At 46.1% G+C, this 21757-nt stretch overlaps 2 protein-coding genes across 2 annotated transcripts; both read left to right on the forward strand.

Annotated features, from left to right (window-relative positions):
- The first annotated feature begins 982 nt into the window (after positions 1 to 982).
- LOC114592294 (zinc finger protein RFP-like) lies at positions 983 to 12012 on the forward strand. The gene is made up of 6 exons (XM_028720357.2): positions 983 to 1090; positions 3720 to 4177; positions 6196 to 6291; positions 7604 to 7834; positions 8986 to 9008; positions 11763 to 12012. The coding sequence occupies exons 2-6, from the start codon at positions 3758 to 3760 to the stop codon at positions 12010 to 12012; spliced, it is 1020 nt and encodes a 339-aa protein (XP_028576190.2). The 5' UTR covers positions 983 to 1090; positions 3720 to 3757.
- A 130-nt stretch (positions 12013 to 12142) lies between these two features.
- LOC144326768 (butyrophilin subfamily 1 member A1-like) lies at positions 12143 to 16242 on the forward strand (the record flags this gene model as incomplete). Its single annotated transcript, XM_077923556.1, has 2 exons — positions 12143 to 12203; positions 15193 to 16242. Coding segments are annotated over 2 exons (576 nt in total), but the record flags the coding sequence as incomplete, so codon positions are not given.
- Positions 16243 to 21757: the final 5515 nt, after the last annotated feature.

Here is a 21757-nt window from a genome sequence, read left to right on the forward strand (position 1 = left end):
AAATGCTGATTAAGGCACCTTTCGAGTCTGTTACTTGAGCACCAGGCAAGACTGAAATGCTCCCCCACTAAGTGCCTCCCGGCGTGTTACCATTTTTAATGGCTGATTTGTGAAGGTTTATTCACATATGTAGAAAGAGCCTGCTTTGCTTAATGCCATTCATAAATATTAGTATTAAGATAAATTGCACGCCACTCCTGCTGAGCAGTTTTAACACCTTAATTATATCACAAATACAATCTTTCTTTTTTTTAAAAAAAAATCCATTTTAAAGCAGCACAAAAAATTAAGACGACATATCCTCTAAGACACCTTAAAAAGTGACAGCAAATCAACAGAAATGCCGCATAACATGATGCTTGCAGTCTTAGCTGCATGGGAATATATACAACTTGCGCTTGTTTGTCCTTCCTTCCTCTCATTCCTTTTTCCTTTTGTGTTGTGTGGGCGGTTGTTTTTTTTGTTTGTTTGTTTTTTGTTTTTTTTTAAGATTGTGAACTTGAGGGCAGGGATCACTTTAGCAGAAAAAGGCACGTGACATGTTGCAAAATGTGCAGCCTTAATGCCCTGTTGGCTTCCCCACACCGTGTCCGGTTTTGCAAAATTAAAGAGAAAGCTCCACGTGCCTCGAGGCGCAGCTGCAAAAGAAGCAAGCCACAGAATTAGGCTTGCTCCGGTTTTGCCATCGTCCCACAGCAGACTAAACGCTCGTCATTTTGCATACCCCTTTGGCTGCAAACCCCACCCGCCGCGATTTTGCAACAACGCGGAAAACGGCGTTAGTAGCTAAGAATTCCGGCTTTAATTTTCTGCTAATCGGCGGAACTCCTCCCGCAGGACCAAGGAACGGGGGGCGTGTCCGCGGGTGAGCATTCCAAGAGCCGCTGATTGGCTGCAGGTTGCCCCGCCCCGCAGTTTGTCCATTCAAAACGCGTCCCGCTTGTTCGAAGGGCGGCGGCTTTGAGTTTCGAAGCTGCCCGAGTTCTTGGCGGGGAATTTGATTTCGCTGCTTTCGGTTCTTCCCTTTCAATGCCGGTGGCGTCTCTCGTGGCTTAGGTCCAAGCTGAGTCAACTTGCTCACCTCCGCCAGGTGAGGGCTTTGCAGTTGGCTTTTTTGGGGGGAAGGGTATGGTGGAAATGTAAAAAGCAAACCTACCACTATCCGATGGGCTTCAGATTAAGTGTTGGAGATGGTTTGCAGCTCAGCTTTATTCCTGCCCAAGCAGGTGTAGAGATATTTTATTTCTCAAAATAAGATGGTTACATGATGGCAGCTTTTACTACCCCTTTTCTCAGTGGTGGAACATTTGCTTTTTTGTACAGAAGCTCCCAAATTTAACCTTTAGCATTTCTAGGTTGGCAATATTGTGTTAGGAGGACCAATGGCCTGACTATGTACAGCTTGCTGCACAATGAATAATAGCACTTCACATAATGTATCAAGGCGGTCACTAGAGGGTTTCTGTTCTTTCAACTTTGTAAATAAGCCCATAAACATTTGGGCTGCTGGCAACTGGAGATACGTGAGGCGTAAACTGCTGTTCCCAAGTTTCTGGGAGGTCTCCCCCCCCCTTTTTTTAGGGGGGAGCCATGATTTACACCAAATGGCAGGGGTGAAACTAGACCAGTGTGATGTAGTGGTTAAGAGCGGTGGACTCGTAATCTGGTGAACCAGGTTCGCTTCCCCGCTCCTCCACATGCAGCTGCTGGGTGACCTTGGGCTAGTCACACTTCTCCAAAGTGTCTCAGCCCCACTCACCTCAGAGTGTTTGTTATGGGGGAGGAAGGGAAAGGAGGTTGTTAGCCGCTTTGAGACTCCTTCGGGTAGTGATAAAGCGGGATATCAAATCCAAACTCTTCTAGACTTTATTTCACACGGGTCAAAGACCCAGTTTAGAACACACACATCCCATGTGCAGTTGCATACACACACATAGGCTGTGAGCCTCAGTGGCACCCCTCTGGAAATTTCACCTGAGCCAAAACAAAACCTGGCTAGCCACCCCACCTCTCTTCTACAGCTCTGCCAAGTGTTAAAAATGTGCTTTAAATATAGTGTGGAGGTGACCCATGTTAGCTGCAGAGGAAGAGAAGCTCAGTTCTCTGTAGGAAGTATGTAGGGTTGCCATACAGTGGTACCTCAGGTTACATACGCTTCAGGTTACATACGCTTCAGGTTACAGACTCCGCTAACCCAGTAATAGTACCTCGGGTTAAGAACTTTGCTTCAGGATGAGAACAGAAATTGTGCTCCGGCGGCAGCAGGAGGCCCCATTAGCTAAAGTGGTGCTTCAGGTTAAGAACAGTTTCAAGTTAAGAACAGACCTCCGGAACAAATTAAGCACTTAACCTGAGGTACCACTGTATTTCAAAAAATAAAAACCAGGACACCCCGAAAGAGTTTTTGTTTTTCTAAGGAAACCCCCCAAATTGTTGAACTTTTTTTTTTTTTTTTAACATTAAAACGTGATTTCTTGGTTTGCTTGCCAAAGATCCAGGACAAACCGCCGCCTTGCAGGAATTCCCCCCAGACATCACATCCAGGCAGACGTACTGCGCCCCCCTAGCAGTATGAAACTGATAACTACTAGCCTCTTTAAAAGGCTGCTGTTCGTGTTGGTCTGTTATTGCACCTACCTGCAAGTGCCGTTCATGCCAGTTATAGAACCCTAGAATTGTAGAGTTGGAAGGGACCCCTAGGGGTTATCTGCTCCAACCTCATGCAATGCAGGAATCGCAGCCCAAAAATACCTGACCTGTTGAACTCCAGCCCTACCACAAAGCTACACCTGTTGATCTGCAGCCTACCACAGAGCTACACCTGGGCCAAACTTCAGTGGGTCCGAACTTCAATGTCTAAAACTCTTGGTAGAGGACAAGGATCTAGAGATTACGCTAAGGGTGGCCAAATTCTGTGCGACTGCCACAAAACGTAGGGAACAAGCTGTACTACCAAAAAGATTAAGCTTTTAAATGATAATTTTTGGTTTTATTTTAATTATATTTAGGTTATATTTTAGTCACTAAGATTTAATATATTTTTTAAACTGTCGCTATATCTGAATTGTCTCTGTTATACCCAATGGCAATTCAATGTATCCCTGTTGCATTTTATGATTTTCCTGATATTGTAAGTGACCCGGAACTGGTCTGTGACCGTAATAATAAAATTCTTCTAAATTCTTTTTTTAAAAAAGATATTTATTGAAGTTTCCAAAGTGTTATATAAAAATAAAAAAGAATAAAAATACAAACAAAACACAAACAACAACAAGTATAATTTCAATCCCTTATTTTCTTGTACCTTACTTTCCCGACCTCCTCATACCTCCCCTTTCTGTATTCCAGTTTCTAATTATTTAATTCAGCAAATCCCTCCCAAAATTTCTATTTATTTTCAACCTTTCTTTTCTTAATTGCATAATCATTACAGCTAGAAACCACTTAATTTCTAAACCAACATCGTTTTAACATTCAATAATTTTACAATGCTTCTTAAGATAGTCCTTAAATTTCTTCCAATCTTCTTCCGCCGTCTCAAAATTCTTCTAAATTCTTCACCTGGGCTATTATAATCGTACAACTGTCGTTGGTAAAGAAGTGCTCATCGCTATATAGATATGTCGCTTAGTCGACAGAGAACCTCAAAGCAGTTTATGGCAACATGCCCTATATTAACTCACTCGTAAGGTGTTTCCTTTTGATGTACCCTGTTTCAGATTGAGGTGGCGCTGCATCTCTGCCAAAGGTTCAGCCCATGGGTGACGGGAACTCCATGAAGAGGTGCCGGTGCGTAGCTACCTGCCCCATCTGCCTCTGCTACTTCACCAGCCCCGTGCTGCTAAACTGTGGGCACAGCTTCTGCCAAGCATGCATCAGGAGGTGCTGGGAGCAGCCTGGCGCAAATGCCAGGTGCCCCGAGTGCAGAAGGACTGTCGAGAGAACCTTCAGGCCCAACAGGTCTCTCTCGAACCTGGCTGAAATACTCAAGGACTGGGAAGCGTCCGCCGAGAGAGAGGCTCGAGAACAACGGGACTCGGAATGCCAGAGGCACCGGCAGCCGTGGGACTTGTTCTGCGAGGACGACCAAGTCCCCTTCTGCGGGGAATGTGCCAGTTCTCAAGAGCATAGGGGCCACACAGTGGTCTCCGCGGAAGAAGCCGCCCAGGTATACAAGGTAAGAGTGGGAGGTGGATGGGAATGACCCACAGCATCATACAGGAAGGGGCGGGCTTGAACCCTGAAGTCTGCCCGTAAATCTATTCAATGTGCTAGTAAGAATAAAGGTAAAAGGCAAAGGGCCCCCTGACCATTAGGTCCAGTCGTGGCCGACTCTGGAGTTGCGGCGCACATCTTGCTTGATTGGCCGAGGGAGCCGGCGTACAGCTTCCGGGTCATGTGGCCAGCATGACTAAGCCGCTTCTGGCGAACCAGAGCAGTGCACAGAAATGTCGTTTACCTTCCCGCCGGAGCGGTACCTATTTATCTACTTGCACTTTGACGTGCTTTCGAACTGCTAGGTTGGCAGGAGCAGGGACCGAGCAATGGGAGCTCACCCCGTCGTGGGGATTCGAACCTCCAACTGATCAGCAAGTCCTAGGTCCTGTGGTTTAACCCAGAGCACCACCCGTGTCCCACCACCCGTGTCCCACTTCTGCGTAAACTCGCCCAGCGTTGCAACCCTATGCACATTTCATGGGGGAGGGCGGGTATTGGAGCATTTAGCGAGGCTTGTTGTTTGTTTAGTTGTTTAGTTGTGTCTGACTCTTCGTGAACCCATGGACCAGAGCACACCAGGCACTCCTGTCTTCCACTGCCTCCCGCAGTTTGATCAAACTCATGCTGGTAGCTTCGAAAACACTGTCCAACCATCTCGTCCTCTGTCGTCCCCTTCTTGTGCCCTCCATCTTTCCCAACATCAGGGTTGGCAGGAGCAGGGACCGAGCAATGGGAGCTCACCCCGTTGTGGGGATTCGAACCGCCAACCTTCTGATCGGCAAGCCCTAGGCTCTGTGGTTTAACCCAAAGCGCCACCCGCGCCCCTGCTTGTAAGTGTACAGTGGGATAAAGATTCGGACTTGGAAGGCATAGGAATAACCTTCAGGGAGTGAGCCTCTGATTCGGCTGCACTTCGAATCAGGTGTGTGGAATCTTTAGTCCTCCAGAGGTGGCTGAACTACAACTTCCATCAGCCCCACCAAGCATGGGCAATGGGAGTTTGGTTCACCAACACCGTGACAGGCGATGCGTTCCTCACATCTGCTCCACGTGTCTTGTTTTGATGCGTATATAAAGTATACCAGTTGGACTGGTCATGTTGTGTGGATGCCTGATGGTCGTCTTCCAAAGCAACTACTCTATTCTGAACTTTAAAATGGAAAGCGTAATGCTGGTGGTCAACAAAAGAGGTTTAAAGACTGTCTCAAGGCAAAGCTAAAATTAAAAAAGTACAAACCCTGACAATTGGGAAATATAATAATAATTATTATTATTATTATTATTATTATTATTATTATTATTATTATTTATTTGTACCCCGCCCATCTGGCTGGGTTTCCCCAGCCACTCTGGGCGGCTTCCAACAAAGATGAAAGATACACTAAAATTTCACATATTAAAAACTTCCCTGAACAGGGCTGCCTTCAGATGTCTTCTGAATGTCTGGTAGATGTTTATCGCTTTGACATCTGATGGGAGGGCGTTCCACATGGCGGGCGCCACTACCGAGAAGGCCCTCTGCCTTGTTCCCTATAACTTGGCCTCTCGCAGTGAGGGAACCGCCAGAAGGCCCTCGGCGCTGGACCTCAGTGTCCGGGCAGAACGATGGGGGAGGAGACGCTCCTTCAGATACACTGGCCTGCGAGCGCTCCAGTTGGAGAACAGCCTTTACCAAAGGTGTCATGGGCTGTGAAGACACTCGAACTCAGGACGCAAGGGAGAAATGTGCTAGGAGGAAGGCATGCTTGGCAAATCCACACCGTGATCAACTCCCACCCGGAAACCAATGTCCCCACTGTGGAAGGACGTGTGGATCCAGAATTGGCCTCCACAGTCACTCACGGACTCATTGTTAAAACCGTGTTTATGGAAGACCATCTTACTCGGCTGCAGGTGGCAGCCAAAGAAAGAAGAAAGTAAACCTCTAAGAGGAAGAACACCCCCCCCCCCAAAAAAAATCTGCTTCTTCTTTTTCAGGAACAGATCAGCAGTTGCTTGCCGATTTTGAGGACAGAGAGAGAAAGACTTCTGACCTTTAAAGCACAAACAGAAATTGAAAGGCGACAGTTGCTTGTAAGCATCAGCAGGGCTGAGAAATGAATGAGACGTAGGATCGGGGGTTTTGGGGGGAGGGTGGTGGGAAACAAATATTAAAAGCAGAAGGGTCTGAAGCAGCTTTTCCTGAAACAGATTATATCTAGCATATATAGGTCTACTTGTATGTGGGTCATCTAGTCTGGTTGCAATGCAGGAATCTTTTCCCAATGTGGGCTTGAACCCGGGACCTTGAGATTAAGAGTCTCATGTTCTACCAAACTGAGGTATCCCTTGCTCATTTATTATTTCACCCATATGTGTGGGGTATTATTATTATTATTATTATTATTTTAATTTATACCCTGCCCTCCCCAGCCAAGGCCGGGCTCAGGGCGGCTAACAAGCAATAATAAAAACAAGTTGAATGAATACAAGTTAGAAACAGAATTAAAATACAACATTAAAATATTGAAACCTCATCGCAGGAGGAGAAAGGAAAAGAAAAAAAGAAAGAGGGGGAGGGAATCAAATGGGCTCCAAGCCAAAGGCCAGGCGGAACAACTCTGTCTTACAGGCCCTGCGGAAAGAAATCAGATCCTGCAGGGCCCTGGTCTCATGAGGCAGAGCGTTCTACCAGACCGGAGCCAGTGTTGAAAAGGCCCTGGCTCTGGTTGAGGCTAATCTGACTTCCTTAGAGCCCGGGACCTCTAGGGTGTTGCTATTTACGGACCTTGAGGCTCTCCATGGAGCATACCGGGAGAGGCGGTCTCATAGGTATTATAATATATATCCTTTTAACAAAACAATAAAAAGCTGCTTTTCCAAAACTTGGCAAGATTCAACTTGCCCCATCAGTGGAAGCCCTGCACAAGGATATAGCTCACTTGTGTAATGGGGCTTCCTCTTTCCTTTCAACCCCCCCCCCCCCCCCCGCCGCAAAAAAATGGCTCCCTGGTGTCAGGAAAACAGCACACAGTGGGAAGAGCGAAGGGGTCATTGCAGCTAGCAAGATGGAATGTTGGTAGTAAAGTAGCATTAATTCTACCCCTTGGGATCTCAGATGCTAGGGGACTACAGGTCCCATTATCCATGACAGTTGGGAATGATGGGATCCGGAGTACAACACTCTTTGTGGATCTAAGGTTGGGGAAGGTGCAAGTCAGCTCTGCTCCTCTTGGAGAGGTCTCGTCTCCCGTAAGAATGGCCCCTGTATTCTCCAGCAAACTCCTTCCCTTCTAAAACCTGACGTGATAATTGGGGCAGTTCAGAAGGGACCTTCCCTCTTGACGCTGCAAAGACCGGCTGTATTCCTCAAAAAGCCCTCCTTGGCTTCTCTCGCTTGTTCTAGGAGCACATAGAGGGGGAGAAGGGAAAGGCCATAGCCAAGTTCAGCCAACTGCACCAGTTCTTGGAGGAACAAGAGGACCTTCTGCTGGAGAAAATGCAAGAGCTGGAGGAGGAGATTGCAAGGAAAAGGGAGGAGCACCTGGACAGGCTCTCCAGGGACCTCATACCCCTTGAAACTCTCATCCTGGAGATGGAAGCCAAGCTTCAGAGGCCAACAAGTGAAATCCTGCAGGTGAGACTGGGAAACAAGCAAGCCAGACCCCTTTGCGGTGCAAGGCTGGCTCCAAATCCCTGTGTGCCTGCAGCTACAATGAAAGCGAAAGGGGGCAGTTTATAGAGCTGGCAGCCAAGGCTGCAGTAGACCGGAGCAAGAAAAACAAGAGGGACAATTTGTTCATCTTAATGCAGAGTAGAGACGCCTGCTTCAAATAGGATGTTTTCTGCTCTTTGCTCATGGTTGGTTGTCTAATGGCTTCCAATGGCTCATTCCTGCCCCGCTTCTGAGCTTCCCAGAGGTTGCCATTGACAAAGGGAGGCTGCCCTGGGTGAAACTTTCCTGCTTCTTTTAAAGAGGTTGGTTTATCTTCTGGGGCTGCATAATTTTAGTCGGGTGCTTATACTTCATCCTTCAGGGCATGGGGTTGGGTGGGGATTGTAGCCTGGTCTGGGGCAGGCACTGAGCGCCCTGAGACCCTACCTGCCCGCGGACTGTCTCGCCAGAGTGGTGCATACTCTAGTTATCTCCCACTTTGACTACTGCAATGCGCTCTACATGGGGCTACCTTTGAAGGTGACCCGGAAACTGCAATTAATCCAGAACGCGGGAGCTAGACTGGTGACTGGGAGTGGCCGCAGAGACCATATAACACCGGTCCTGAAAGACCTACACTGGCTCCCAGTGCATTTCAGAGCACAATTCAAAGTGTTGGTGTTGACCTTTAAAGCCCTAAACGGCCTCAGCCCAGTATACCTGAAGGAGCGTCTCCACCCCCATCGTTCTGCTGAGGTCCAGCGCCAAGGGCCTTCTGGCAGTTCCCTCATTGCGAGAAGCAAAGCTACAGGGAACCAGGCAGAGGGCCTTCTCGGTAGTGGCCCCTGCCCTGTGGAATGCCCTCCCATCAGATGTCAAAGCGATAAACAACTACCTGACATTCAGAAGACATCTTAAGGCAGCCCTGTTCAGGGAAGTTTTTAATGTGTGACATTTTAGTGTATTTTCGGTCTCTGTGGAAGCCGCCCAGAGTGACTGGGGAAACCCAGCAAGATGGGCGGGGTACAAATAATAAATTATTATTATTATTATTATTATTATTATTATTATTATTATTATTATTATTTTATTTATTTATTTATTTATTTATTTCTTCTTCTCTTTTCTTGCAGAACATTAGAAGCCTTTTGCAGAGGTAAGTGGAGCCCATGCATATCCTTCTAAACCTTTTTGTCTTTTTTTCTGGGAATAATGTGACCAGCAGGTTCTCCTAACTCTCTTTGACCTCTAGGTTTTCACAGACAGAAATGGGCCTTAAAGTTGAAACCTGCCCTACTTTCATTCCCACAATCAGTGTTCCTTCCCATTCCTTACAGTAGAGACTCTCAACCTATTTGGGTCCACGGCTCCCTTGACCAACTACTGGGGGCCCAGTTATGTCACCCCCTTGCCTTCGGAGCTGGCAGCCCCTCACCCCTTTTCGAACCCTCCCTTCTGGAGCGTTCCCTCATCCTCCTCTCCCCTCTCCTTGGCAGCCCTCGGGGCAGCCACTACTGCCGCCCCTGGTTTCTGAGCTGCCCTCCCTGCCCCAAAGAGAGGTGCCTCCTCACGCTGCCCCACAGGGGCCTGGGTGTTAGGATATAGTTCCATTCCACCTTTAGAACAGATGTGTGGATTGTTGTATGTCACATGTCTGTTTACTTCCAGCACAGTCTGCTGGGAACTTCCGTTGTATATTGCTTTTGCTATACTGCTCTTTGCTTGGACACAAAGGGAAGCAGACATGTTTTTCCTTTGTTCCCGATGCTGTAAAAATGCTTACACAGGCCTCTGTCCGCCTCTTCCATTGCAAAGAGTTCTTATCTCTGCCGGCTTGCGTGCTTAAGCTTCTGAAGGCTTCTGAGGCTTGAGTCACAGTTTTTGATGCTGTTCACCCGGAGTTCACCCGGCTGCCGGCCGGTGGCTGGAGCCAGCTGGGGGCTGCCAAATGCCCCCAACTCCCCGGACGCATCCCAACACTGGGAAGCACTCCCTGGCCAGCCCCAGAGGCACCATTTACCTGGGGAGCTTGCAGCCAGGGCTGTTGCAACAAACAGCCGTACAAGCCTTTGGGAGGTGGAGACATGAGAGGGCATCAGAGGAGGGAGGGAAGGAAAGAGGGACAGAGGCCAGTGTTGCCCATGGCACCCCTGACCATCATTCAAGGTGTGATAGGAATTTTGAGGTCTTAGATATACAGTAATGTTCATAAGTGTACCAACCAAGCACGTACATAGATCAGCACAGGAAGACCGACCTGGAACCATTTTGATTCCTAAACTGAGCAAATGTTTTATCTGCAAGGTCAAAGTGGGAAACCTCCCCATTGTCTCTTTCCTCACAAATCCTGTCTTAAGGGCACATTTAAGATATGAATAGGGTGTGAGCCTGTGACCTGGCCCAGGAACTAAGTATTTATCATTACAAAAGACTGGCCAGGCTCCCCAGGAAATCCAATCAAGTAACCTGCCAGACGGGCGATAAACAACGACAGGAGAAAAACAACATTCAAATTTCTGTTTTAAGACCGCCTTTTCTGTGATGTAGGTGTGATGTATCTGAGGGGTGGTCTTAGGTTACACCCCTTCTGTGATGTATGTATGATGTTTCTGGGGGTGGTCTTGATCTACAGGGTGGCAATTTCAAAAGTCTTTATAAGGCCTTGCGCGCCATTGTTCTGGGTTCCTCCTCCTCTCCTGCGGGTGAGGGGAGCACCCTGTTGCAACAGATCAATAAAGATCAGGCTTACTAGCTGCTTTGCTTCTCAATATTCTCTGGTTGGCCTCTGTTATCTTCTACCAATAGGGAACCTACATAAAGACTCTATATGGGCTCTTGGATACCCCATAAGGGGAAAAGGGCAATTTTTGTTTACAACAAAGGCACCCCAGGGTGCCACAGCACACTGGTTGAAAACCACTGCCTTACGGCAATCTTTCAATTCTTCCTCTTGCTGCTGTAGCGATTCAGATTGCTGTTCTCTATCCCCACATGGCAGTCTTCCACAGCTAAGACAAAACGAAAAAAATTCCTTCCAGTAGCACCTTAAAGACCAACTAAGTTAGTTCTTGGTATGAGCTTTCGTGTGCATGCACACTTCTTCAGATACACATCTGTGTATCTGTGTATCTGAAGAAGTGTGCATGCACACGAAAGCTCATACCAAGAACTAACTTAGTTGGTCTTTAAGGTGCTACTGGAAGGAATTTTTTTCGTTTTGACTATGGCAGACCAACACGGCTACCTATCTGTAACTACAGCTAAGACAGAATTTCTAGCAGTTCTGTCTAGCAGCTCTTAAGTTTCCATTTTGAAGAGTGACTGTTGTCACTTTCCTTGTGCCTGTGGTTTTTGTGTGGTTTTAAACCAACCTCGGGGGAAGCTCTGACAGGAATTGAGAGGCCTCCAAACACAACCAATCAACCTCTGGACCCCTTAATCTCAATAAAAATTAATATAAATAAAAGGATTTACTCATACAATGCTGACAAAAAAGCCCTACACTAACCCTATGCAACAGAATGAAAGAACAATACAGAAAGAATAAGAATCTCTCGCTCCTTTCTCTTCTTTCCCCAACTGCAAGATTTCTACGACAACAGTGTGTCTCACTGCGTGTAAACGAAATGTGAAAAAGACTCTGTGAATGACAGTGGGTACAAGAGATGTACTTTCCCCTATTTGTTTTGTAAGACAAATCTTTAATAAAAACTTTTTTAAAGGGTGGGATAATATCAAAGTTGAAATCTCAAACGTCAGAAGGTGTGTTATACAGAGTTAGGCCATTAAAACAAGAACTAGAATATAGCGGGCATCCCTCTTCCTTCCATTTATTTTGTTTTAATGCAGTCTAGGACTTTGGGCCAGATGGAGGGCTGCTAACGTGTGTTTTTTCTGGTTTTGTTTTCAGGTTTGAGGAGAGAGAGGCATTTGAGACACCAGTGGTTTTTTCTGTTGCGTTGCACTGGAGGGCCTGGGAATTCAGCGATGTGATCCCCTTTCTGGACCATGTCATACAGGAATTCAAATGTAAGGGGAAACAGCTGCAAGGATTTTGTGCTGGCTCTGATTTTGGTCCAGGTCTGAGCGTGGCGAGGAGTAAAGTCCTTTGTAACCTTGCCGGGGCCAGGACAATTGAGAAGGCTATTATTGTTCATTAGCAGAATGGGCTCTGCTCAACATTGCACCTACAACCTCAGCCCATAATTATTTTTTTCTTCAGAATTGTTTTGAATTATTCTTCAGTTCATATTTCCAGTCAGTGTTCAAAGCATACTGGTGTGGTGCTGAATCTCTTTTCCTTTTACTTCCCCAGACGCTCTAACATCTGATTTGAAATATCTGCAGAAAGGTAAGCTGTGAGGTTTGATAAAGAACTTGCTTGCATTTCGCTGCAGTTCGGTGGGACGGGGATGGGGGACTCTGGAACCATTAACAGACCATTTATGAGTAGTGGGGAAGTTATGATGGAGGAGTTTTCTGCCAACTCTTTATTCCCCCATCCCTGCTTTTAAATAAGACTTTGAATCATAGTGACCAGCTAGATGTCTCTCAGAAGCCCAGAATCGGGGCATGAAAGCAATTTCCCTCCTCGGTTGCTGCTACTCAGCATCCAGCTCTCAAATGGTCATTTCCGGCAAGTAAATATCTCCTCCAGGTAGCCAGGCAAGGACTGTTCATTGCAGCCTAACCTACTGAAGAGTTTTTAAAACTTCATGACTATTAATAAAAGTATAACAATCTACCATTAAAAAATATATATAAAGGTAAAGGGAACCCTGACCATTAGGTCCAGTCGTGGCCGACTCTGGGGTTGCGGCGCTCATCTCTCTTTATTGGCCGAGGGAGCCGGCGTACAGCTTCCGGGTCATGTGGCCAGCATGACTAAGCCGCTTCTGGTGAACCAGAGCAGCGCACAGAAACGCCGTTTGCCTTCCCGCCAGAGCAGTACCTATTCATCTACTTGCACTTTGACGTGCTTTTGAACTACTAGGTTGGGAGGAGAAGGGACCCAGCAACAGGAGCTCACCCCATCGTGGGGATTCGAACCACCGACCTTCTGATCGGCAATCCCTAGACTCTGTGGTTTAACCCACAGCACCAGCCGCTTTATTAAATCCCATCTTTCATTTGCTTAAATGTGCAGTTTTGAAGTGAGAGTGTCCATGTTCAAAAAACTAGTTGTGAAACATACAAAAAAAATTAACAACAACAACAACAACAACAAGCATCTAAATGCAAGGCTCAGATCCTGGACTCAACTACATTATTCAAAATACATCTATTTGAATGCACTATAAACATGCAAAACAAGAGCACGAAACCTTTCCATAGCATTTCCACATAGGGTTTAAACATTTTTTTTACAACGATTTCATTTCTGACTTATTTATAGTGGGCTTTTTCCTGTGTGTCGATCCACCCCAATTGTCCCTTGCTGAATCAAAACTAACCAAGGGGGTACACTGATGCTATTCTCAAACCAAACCATACATCAGGTGTTCCCTGCTGGCTACTCACTTGCCTGTACTGAAGTGCCATGATATATTTATTTTTTTACAGTAACAATCCTGGGTTATGGTTAGCAGGAAGCTGTGTTTTTCTGCCCTACTACTAGAAATCTTCTTGTTCAAATGTGGGCAAATTCCGGAAGAAAGAAGAGCATCCCTATCTTTAATGTAACATCTGGAGCAGTGTTCCCCAAATTTGAGTCTCTATCTGTTGTTGTTGTTTTGGGACTACAATTCCCATCATCCTTGACCGCTGGTCTTGCTAGCTACGGATGATGGGAGTTGTAGTCCAAAAGCAGCTGGAGACCCAAGTTTGGGAAACACTGGTCTGGAGCTTCTATGGATTTTTAGGGTGGCAGGGAAGCAATTCCTGGGGAGCTGTTGATCCTTCTCCCAGGTTGGGAATGTTGTGAGTCGCAGGAGGGAATATATTGATTAAATATTATCCTTCGTAACTCACACTAGTGAATTATTCATACAGCAGAGTACATTTCCCTCTTTACACAGCAGGAAGCTAGTTGCAGTTTCGTTAGACTCTCTTAAGTTCTATTATTCCTGGTAAGACCCCTGGTAAGATCCCTCCTGAAAGAATAAAGACACAACAGTCTTCTTTTAAAAGTAATAAGAAGTTTACTCACATTCAGTTCACAGTTGGATCCCTGAAGGCAGACTTTAGCTTATAGTTACAGAAACAGTGTGGCTTATGTCCTCTTAAGGATGGGCCCGTGTGCTGCTGGCACAGAGCCAGCAGTGCAGTTCATGAAGAGAAAAGGCATCAAAAGAGGAAGGTGGCTGCGTGACTGGATCTTTCGTGGGGTCTGGAAGGGCCACGCCCACCTACCTGGTCACATGCAAAGGAAGGATGCTCCAGACCAGGTGTAACAGGAAGTTCAACTGGCTGGACCAACATTCCCCTGTATGTACACTCTAGGCAAACAGGAAATAATAATAATAATAATAATAATAATAATAATAATAATAATAATAATAATAAATAATAATGTTGTTTAGTCGTGTCCGACTCTTTGTGACTCCATGGAGCAGAGCATGCCAGGCACTCCTGTCTTCCACTGCCTCCCACAGTTTGGTCAAACTCATGTTCGTAGCTTCGAGCACACTGTCCAACCATCTCGTCCTCTGCCGTCCCCTTCTCCTTGTGCCCTCCATCTTTCCCAACATCAGGGTCTTTTCCAGGGAGTCTTCTCTTCTCATGAGGTGGCCAAAGTATTGGAGCCTCAGCTTCACAATCTGCCCTTCCAGTGAGCACTCAGGGCTGATTTCCTTCAGAATGGAGAGGTTTGATCTTCTTGCAGTCCATGGGACTCTCAAGAGTCTCCTCCAGCACCATAATTCAATAATAATAATTTTTTATTTATACCCCGCCCATCTGGCTGTGTTTCTCCAGCCACTCAGGGCAGCTTCCAACAGAATATTAAAATACAATAACCTATTAAGCATTAAAAGCTTCCCTAAACAGGGCTGCCTTCAGATGTCTTCTAAAAGTCTGGTAGTTGTTTTTCTCTTTGACATCTGGTGGGAGGGCGTTTCACAGGGCGGGTGCCACTACCGAGAAGGTCCTCTGCCTGCTTTCCTGTAACTTGGCTTATCGCAGCGAGGAAACCGCCAGAAGGCCCTCGGCGCTGGACCTCAGTGTCTGGCTGAACGATGGGGTGGAGACGCTCCTTCAGGTATACTGGGCCGAGGCCATTTAGGGCTTTAAAAGTCAGCACCAACACTTTGAAATGTTGTATTTGACTACTTATGTTACATCCCACACCCAGCTGGCTCTGATTCTGTTCTCTTCCACTTGTCTCCCCCAAACCCAAATAGCAAGGGTAACTCTGGATCCAGTTACAGCTCACCCCCAGCTCCTTCTGTCTGAGGACTGCCTGAGCGTGACGTGCGCCGACGTTTGTCAAGAGGTGCCCGACCACCCGCAGAGATTCAAACAACTGACTGCTGTGCTGGGACGCGAGGGGTTTAGAACAGGCAGGTTCACCTGGGAGGTCACTGTGGGGAATGAGGGGGAATGGGCTGTGGGGGTTGCCAAAAGTACGGTGAAGAGACAGGGCGCCTTTAGCTTTACGCCCATGGAAGGGATCTGGGCTATGGGGAGGTGGGGAGGTCAGTACAGGGTCCTCCACGACCGTCATTACCACCTGCCTCTAAATGGGGATCTGCGGAGGATCCGAGTGACTCTGAACTGCACCGGGCAGCGATTGGCCTTCTTCGACGCCGAGAGAGGTAATGCCCTTGTTGGTTTCACAGAAGCTTCGTTCTGCGGAGAGCTGCTACTCCCCTTCTTTTGGCTTCAGGAAAGGGCCAGCCTCACACTCTCTCCCTAGAGCAGGCAAGACAGCGCAGGCGTCGAGAAGAAAAATATATCGAGAATATGTTCTCGATATCTGACCAATGGGTGCTTGTTACAGGGGGCGAGGCAAAAGGGGTATTGTTTGTTTTCAAGTGACTTGAGACAAGCCCACGAAGCGTTTGGGTCACTTTCCGGAAAGATTGGGGAGGAGGTCCACCTCAAAGGGGGCCCAGAGGGGCGAAATACTACTCTGCAGGACAAAATGGTCCCCTCTTCAACCATTCCCAGGTAATTCCTAATATGGATCCCCACCTAATTCAGCTTGGATTTCTCAGTGCAACTTATATGCCCCAAAGGCTGTTTTGCTTGGGAAAGCAACTCCAAGATTTTCTTTTGGTGGAGGGGTTGACTTTAAAACTACTGGGTGTGACTATTACGAAAGCGGAAATATTCCAATTTATGTCGTTTTTTTCTGAAAAGAATAGTTGTTTGTTCAGAGAAACTTCTTGCATTATATTTTTTTAAAAGGGTATTGTACTGGGACACATAAATCCGTTTTTTGTTCTTGTGTTAATGGTTTTTCTTGCTCTTGTCTATCTCTTAAGAAACAGACCAGCCCCAGTTGTGTATGTATGTTCAGCTCTTTATAGAAAAGAAGGTGTTCTTCCTTTCCACTATAAATGTATTTATACTGGTCGTATAAAAAAAAAAAATAGCACAACCAAACCATGCTAAAATAAAATGGCATAAAAGTTACAGAGCAATACAATAAAAAGTACTGGTGTTAATTAAAAGTTGGGGTGAGAAGGGTGGACTGCCAAGTGACCATGGAAACACCAGGCAAATTCTCCCACTCATATTTTCCAAGCATGCTGAAAAACCGTTTGACTTGCATTCTGAATGCAGCAGTTGTGATTTGAAAGAACTGTTTTGGGTTTTTTTGCCCTCAAAATCTGTGCATGTTTTAATATCCTGGAATGAGTTAATGGCTGCCAATGTTATTCTGAGTAAGATGAAAGCTTTGCAGGTACACACACACAAATCATTGCTGCTGTGCTGTGAACGTAAGGGAAAAAGAAGGGCCGCCTGCTTAACCCAAAATTCTCTTGCCAACAGTGGCCAAGCAGATTTTTATATGAGAGGAGAGCACCAGCACTCTTTCAGTGTTGCTCCCCAGGAGCAGGAGTGAAGGTTCCCTTCTGGGCAAAATGTCTGAGGATCACATGGCAGTGATGGGTGCAAATGGGCAGAACATTTAATATAAATTTTGCCTCTGCCCATCCACTTCTCTATCCAAGACTCTGGCCTCACCCGCTTTTGACCAGTGGACCCCCAACAGATCACCTCTGAGCGGAGATGCAGCCTTACCACTAAAGGGGAAAACACATATTTCTAGGGTCCATCTGCCTTCTCACTTTTGGGTCTTACGTATACAAGGCTGGGTTAGCTCAAACCCTAATTTTTAAGGCAGAGGTTGTCTTTGTAAAGGACACGGGTGGCGCTGTAGGTAAAAGCCTCAGCACCTAGGGCTTGCCGATCGCATTGTTGGCGGTTCGAATCCCCGCAGCGGGGTGCGCTCCCGTTGCTCGGTCCCAGCGCCTGCCAACCTAGCAGTTCGAAAGCACCTCCGGGTGCAAGTAGATAAATAGGGACCGCTTACTAGCGGGAAGGTAAACGGCGTTTCCGTGTGCGGCTCTGGCTCGCCAGAGCAGCGATGTCACGCTGGCCACGTGACCCGGAAGTGTCTTCGGACAGCGCTGGCCCCCGGCCTCTTGAGTGAGATGGGCGCACAACCCCAGAGTCTGGCAAGACTGGCCCGTACGGGCAGGGGTACCTTTACCTTTACCTTGTCTTTGTAAAGATAGGCTGTTTGTGCTAGAAGCTTCTCCTGAAGCGTTCTGTCCCCTCTCAGAGAGTCTTAACATCTGAGTTCTGTTGGTTGAGCACAGCAGAGATGGGATAAAACAACAGGAAGGTGTCTGAATCTGACTTTATATTTGAAATAGAAAACTTGAGTGCCTGCTCAACTTGACCCAAACCAGAAGATGCAAAGGCAGACCCCCCCCCCCCCCGAGAATCCATTCCCTAATCAAGATCTGTTGCTTAATCCCTGCCTACTGTTGGTAATCACATCACATTACCGACAAGATTCCATTGTCTGCTGAAGGAGTGATTTTGTAGGAAAAGGTCCCTGCCCAAGCTAATAGCTTGAAAAATGTGACTGGTCAGATTAACTCAGCTTCCAAGTGACAATGGCCTCCAGAAAAGAAAGATAGCTAACTTTTCCCCCTTGGGTTCGCCCTTCCCCAGCCAGGAAAATCTCACAGCCTCAAGTAACTGCTTCCCATCTACACTACAGGGGGACTGATTCCTGTCTTATGGTAGCGAGGAGGGGCTGTAGTGCAAATGGGTAGAGCACCCAGTCCTTGGCATCTCCAGAAAAGGCTAGGAGAGATCCATGTCTGAAACACTCAGGACAACTTTGAGTTAGTTCAGGTGTGCAGAAACCTTGAGCCTCCAAATGGTGCTGAAGTAAAAAAGTTTGGATTTGATATCCCGCTTTATCACTACCCTAAGGAGTCTCAAATGAGACGCGGGTGGCGCTGTGGGTTAAACCACAGAGCCTAGGACTTGCAGATCAGAAGGTCGGCGGCTCGTATCCCCTTGACGGGGTGAGCTCCCGTTGCTCGGTCCCTGCTCCTGCCAACCTAGCAGTTCGAAAGCACGTCAGAGTGCAAGTAGATAAACAGGTATCACTCCGGTGGGAAGGTAAACAGCATTTCTGTGCACTGCTCTAGTTCGCCAGAAGTGGCTTAGTCATGCTGGCCACATGACCCGGAAGCTGTACGCCGGCTCCCTCGGCCAATAAAGCGAGATGAGCGCCGCAACCCCAGAGTCAGTCACGACTGGACCTAATGGTCAGGGGTCCCTTTAAGGAGTCTCAAAGCGGTTAACATTCTCCTTTCCCTTCCTCCCCCACAACAAACACTCTGTGAGGTGAGTGAGGCTGAGAGACTTCAGAGAAGTGTGACTGGCCCAAGGTCACCCAGCAGCTGCATGTGGAGGAGCAGGGAAGCGAACCCGGTTCACCAGATTATGAGTCTGCCACTCTTAACCACTACACCACACAGGCTCTCCATGCTTGGAGCTGATGGGAATCGTAGTTCAGCAATATCTCAAGAGCAAGATGTTTTCCCTCCTCTCCCATCGCTCCTGTGCTAGAGAGTCTGTATCAGGCTGCTTCGAATACATAGCCATAGGACGCTGGAGAAAATGGCAACCCAAAGTAAACAGCAAGCAAGAAAACAGATACTCTTTTTTAAAAAACTTAAATACAATAAAAGGCATTTTCCTATGCTAAGACCTATGCCTTTTAAGGAAAAGGTGGGAGAGGAGAAGCAGATTACAATGACATGAATTATTACTACTACCAGCAAGTTCTTTTTCTTTCTTTTTTGAAAAAACAGTGCTAGTACTATACTACCCATGGAGTTGTTACAGTAAGTGCCACGCTCTTTTAACATTTGAAAAGAAAGGTGCCGGTATTGCAGACCTTTGACTACTCTCAGGGGGGAAAGCACTGACTACAATAATCATTTTTTGTTTTTTAATATGATTTTTTATTAGATTTTCTGTTTTACCATTTCAAATAAACATTTTACATACTTAAAATATCAATGACTTCCCTTCTTCTCTTTCCGTGGTTCAGGGAAGTTTTTAATGTGTGACATCTTAGTGTATTTTTGGTCTTTGTGGAAGCTGCCCAGAGTGGCTGGGGAGACCCAGCCAGATGGGCGGGGTACAAATAATAATAATAATAATAAATTATTATTATTTTATATATCTTATATCATTGCATATTTCACAAAAACTATACCATTTGGTTTTCCATTATTACTTCCACCAAAACTTATTTACACTGTTGAATTTATCTTAATGCTGCCAGCGTTTTCAGCTGTACACAATTATTTTTCACATATTCAATAAACATTTTCCAATCTTCTTTAAATGTATGTTGTTCTTGTTCTCTTATTCTATGTGTTAAGTCTGCAAGTTGTGCATATTCTGTCAACTTAGGTTGCCCATCTTCTTTGGTTGGGACCTTGCTCACTTTCCATTTTTGGGCTAACAAAACACAGGCTGCACTTGCATACATAAATAACCTTGTTGCATACATAAAAAACATGTTTTGTTTTGTTTTTTAGTGGTAGTATACAAATCTTAAAAAGGTCTCAAAGCAACAAAGATGAAAACAAACAGTTAAGATCGATTTTAAAAGGGAAAACAACAAGCAATACAAAAGTCCCCAAACGCTCCACTCAGAATAATACATTGAGAAGCGAAAACCTGTGGCATGTGCTATGGATGTTGCCTGGAAGTGATACTCCCAGACTGAACCCTTTGACCCGGGGTCAGCAACCTTTTTCAGCCATGGGCCGGTCCACTGTCCCTCAGACCATGTGGTGGGCCGGACTATATTATGGAGGGGGGGGAATGAACGAATTCCTATGCCCCACAAATAACCTAGAGATGCATTTTAAATAAAAGGACACATTCTACTCATGTAAAAACACGCTGATTCCTGGACCGTCCGCCGGCCAGATTGAGAAGGCGATTGGGCCTGATCTGGCCCCCGGGCCTTAGGTTGCCTACCCATGCCTTTGACTGATCCAGAGAATCTCTGGTGACTTGGGAGAGAGCTGAAGCAGCAGGCGACGAAATTTTTAAAAACCCACCCCGAATGATGTATTTAACAATGTCTATCTCTCACCTTCACCTTGCCAACAAAGGTCCGTATAGTTAAAGCTATGGTTTTCCCAGTAGTGATGTATGGAAGTGAGAGCTGGACCACAAAGAAGGCTGATCGCCAAAGAATTGATGCTTTTGAATTATGGTGCTGGAGGAGACTCTTGAGAGTCCCATGGACTGCAAGAACCTCTCCATTATTAAGGAACTCAGTCCTGAGTGCTCACTGGAAGGACAGATTCTGAAGCTGAGGCTCCAATACTTTGGCCACCTCATGAGAAGAGAAGACTCCCTGGAAAAGACCCTGATGTTGGGAAAGATGGAGGGCACAAGGAGAAGGGCACGACAGAGGACAAGATGGTTGGATAGTGTTCTCGAAGCTACCAGCATGCGTTTGACCAAACTGTGGGTGGCAGTGGAAGACAGGAGGGCCTGGCGTGCTCTGGTCCATGGGGTGACGAAGAGTCAGACACGTCTAAACAACAACAACATCTCTCACCTTTGAGATATTGCGAGAGGAGAGTGGTGTGCAAAGTGGATCCAAGCTGGAGTGTCCTTCTGTCTCCACATCCGGCCAGAGCAACAACTTGTAGCGCTCCTAATCCGGCAGAGAAAGGAGCAAAGTGCCTGATTTGCCTGATCCAGAGTAGCCGGCAACTGTAAGATTACGGTGATTTCGAGGAGATAAGTGATCTGACATGGTCAGCTCTTCCTGTCTCGGATTATCTCTTCCTGGCTCTGCTTATCTGTTTTACTGCTTTCTCTATCCTGGTCAGTAAAAGCCTTTGATGTATCGCCTGGCTTTTTGTCTTTTGGTGCACAGTAGTTCGTAGAACCTGTATTAGCCCTACCAGGACACAGGTCTATAAAATATCAAGTTTTTGTGCATGGCACTCAGAAGCTCCATGTGGCCTTTGTGCATCTACGGCTACTTGGGGGTCGTGGCTACTTTGCCACTTTTTTATTATTTTTTTAATGATTATTGCCACTTCTTTTTTATTATATTTTTAATGATTATTTTTAATGATTTTTTAAAATGATTTTTATTAAGTTTCTTACAAAAGAGAAACAGAAAAAAACAAAGAAATAAAAGACAAGATCACAAATATAAACAAAAAAGAAAATAAAAAACAAGGTACCTAACCACACAAATTAATTAATTATTTAGACTTCTATCCTCATAAACATATTTTGGTCTTCCTCTGAGCCCTCCCATCTGAATTTCCCTGTAATTAAAATGTAGCACTTTTCTGATATCATTTTTTGAAACACAGTATTCCAATTAAAGTAAAATTTCTTAACTTTCCTTAAGGTTCTAAATCTTATTTATTTAATTAA

The sequence above is a fragment of the Podarcis muralis genome, chromosome 2 (assembly GCF_964188315.1).
Source record: "Podarcis muralis chromosome 2, rPodMur119.hap1.1, whole genome shotgun sequence".
Classification (NCBI taxonomy): Eukaryota; Metazoa; Chordata; class Lepidosauria; order Squamata; family Lacertidae; genus Podarcis; species Podarcis muralis.